Source organism: Galeopterus variegatus, unplaced genomic scaffold (genome assembly GCF_000696425.1).
Source record: "Galeopterus variegatus unplaced genomic scaffold, G_variegatus-3.0.2 Scaffold1779, whole genome shotgun sequence".
Taxonomy (NCBI): domain Eukaryota; kingdom Metazoa; phylum Chordata; class Mammalia; order Dermoptera; family Cynocephalidae; genus Galeopterus; species Galeopterus variegatus.
In genome coordinates this window covers 186,628-189,200 of record NW_007727890.1, presented here as the reverse complement: position 1 = coordinate 189,200, position 2,573 = coordinate 186,628, and the positions used below count along the sequence as shown (strand labels likewise).

General features: G+C 40.4%; 1 protein-coding gene across 1 annotated transcript in view; it reads right to left on the bottom strand.

Moving 5' to 3' along the window:
• Nucleotides 1-622: 622 nt before the first annotated feature.
• EEF1A1 (eukaryotic translation elongation factor 1 alpha 1) overlaps nt 623-2,573 on the bottom strand; it is a 2,960-nt gene continuing 1,009 nt past the window's right edge. The window contains exons 2-6 of the mRNA XM_008578895.1: nt 2,056-2,532; nt 1,825-1,975; nt 1,462-1,718; nt 1,144-1,378; nt 623-1,039 (exon numbers count right to left, since the gene is read on the bottom strand). Of these exons, the coding sequence (XP_008577117.1) occupies nt 915-1,039; nt 1,144-1,378; nt 1,462-1,718; nt 1,825-1,975; nt 2,056-2,532 (1,245 nt within the window). The 3' untranslated portion in view covers nt 623-914. The remainder of the gene's footprint in view (nt 1,040-1,143; nt 1,379-1,461; nt 1,719-1,824; nt 1,976-2,055; nt 2,533-2,573) is intronic.

Genomic DNA, 2,573 nt, shown 5'->3' with positions numbered 1-2,573 from the left:
ATCTTGTCCACTTTGCCAATTTTTAGCTACCAAATTATGACCATTAATGTTTTATTACTTTTCTATTACTGCCTTGTTCCCGCAAACTGTGTTTACATCTCTAGTTTGGCAATGTTAACTTTTCACGTAATCTTACACTTCAGATTTAATGCCTTTTCAAATTAGGTTTCTATTTCTCACGACAGTAAACACTCAGCTTCCACTATTATTTTTCCTAGAAGCTGGGTATTAACCCAACACTCTTTAAACCTCACATTTGAGGTTCAACTGCTACAATGTTTGCAATAATGAAAAATGCACATTCCAAAAATTAGAAAACTGAAATTTGAAATTCCACTCTGATGTTAACTACACACAAGATTTTGTACTACGTGGCCTTTAGCTTTCTAAAGTAAATCACATGTAAATAAAATTAATGCTTTTCTGTCCTAACCAAGCGTTGCAACCAACATAGCACTCATCTTTTACACTAAGACCTTGGAAGATTCCACTCCCTTTGAAACAGGTGGGAAAAAAACTCAATTCCCATGCAAAATACCTCACACCATAGATGAGAAACTGTTATGTCCTTTGCCTAAGCATTTCTATTGAAGTTCCAGCGCTGACCAAAAGAAGACACAGGTTTCTCATTAAACTCTGTTTTAATGGGTCTCAAAATTCTGTGACAGATTTTTGGTCAAGTTGTTTCCATTAAAAAGTACTGATTTTTTAAAAACTAATAACTTAAAACTGCCACACACACAAAAAAAATGGTCCACAAAACATTCTCCTTTCCTTCTGAAGGTTTTACGATGCATTGTTATCATTAACCAGTCTTTTACTATTAAACTTAAATGGCCAATTGTGATAAACAGTTCTGAGACCGTTCTTCCACCACTGATTAAGACTGGGGTGGCAGGTATTAGGGATAATATTCATTTAGCCTTCTGAGCTTTCTGGGCAGACTTGGTGACCTTGCCAGCTCCAGCAGCCTTCTTGTCCACTGCTTTGATGACACCCACAGCAACTGTCTGTCTCATATCACGAACAGCAAAACGACCTATTAAAACAAATTGTATTTCCATGAGAAACACACTTAATTCACAGCAGTAATTTTCTGCCTTTAGTACAACTTCTGTCTACATAGTAAACAATCATACTTACCCAGAGGAGGATAGTCAGAGAAGCTTTCAACACACATGGGCTTGCCAGGAACCATATCGACGATGGCGGCATCACCAGATTTCAAGAATTTAGGGCCATCTTCCAGCTTCTTACCAGAACGCCGATCAATCTTTTCCTTCAGCTCAGCAAACTTGCAAGCAATGTGAGCTGTGTGACAATCCAGTACAGGGGCATAACCAGCACTGATTTGGCCTGGATGATTCAGGATAATCACCTTGGAAATAAAGATTTGCATTTAGTAATTCTTAATGACTAAGTTGTGCAACAAGTTAACATGTGACTTATTTAAGTTGTTACCTGAGCAGTGAAGCCAGCTGCTTCCATTGGTGGGTCATTTTTGCTGTCACCAGCAACATTGCCACGACGAACATCTTTGACAGACACATTCTTAACATTGAAGCCCACATTGTCTCCAGGCAGAGCTTCACTCAAAGCTTCATGGTGCATTTCAACAGACTTTACTTCAGTTGTAATGTTGACTGGAGCAAAGGTGACCACCATGCCAGGTTTGAGAACACCAGTCTCTACTCGGCCCACAGGAACAGTACCAATACCTAAAATATTTACAACATAGTATCATAAATGCCTTATGAACATGGAAGGCTATATATCTACACAAAATTAAATCCCACCTTCACAGCATATTAATGTCCAACTTACCACCAATTTTGTAGACATCCTGGAGGGGCAGACGCAAAGGTTTGTCAGTTGGACGAGTTGGTGGCAAGATGCAATCCAGAGCTTCAAGCAGTGTAGTTCCACTGGCATTGCCATCTTTACGAGTGACTTTCCATCCTTTAAACCAAGGCATCTGAAACACAAACATTGCCAATCACCGTTAGATCAAATCACCACTTTCACAGCTTTGCGACTGTCTTGAAAGTCACTTACATTAGCGCTTGGCTCCAGCATGTTGTCACCATTCCAACCAGAAATTGGCACAAATGCTACTGTGTCAGGATTGTAGCCAATTTTCTTAATGTAGGTGCTGACTTCCTTAACAATTTCCTCATATCTCTTCTGACTGTAGGGTGGCTCTGTAGAATCCATTTTGTTAACACCAACAATCAGTTGCTTCACACCCAGTGTGTAAGCCAGAAGAGCATGCTCACGGGTCTGCCCATTCTTGGAGATACCAGCTTCAAACTCACCAACACCAGCAGCAACAATCAGGACAGCACAGTCAGCCTGTGATGTGCCTGTAATCATGTTTTTGATAAAGTCTCTGTGTCCTGGGGCATCGATAATAGTCACGTAATACTTGCTGGTCTCAAATTTCCACAGGGAGATATCAATGGTGATACCACGCTCACGTTCAGCTTTCAGTTTATCCAAGACCCAGGCATACTTGAAGGAGCCCTTTCCCATCTCAGCAGCCTCCTTCTCAAACTTTTCGATAGTTCTTTTGT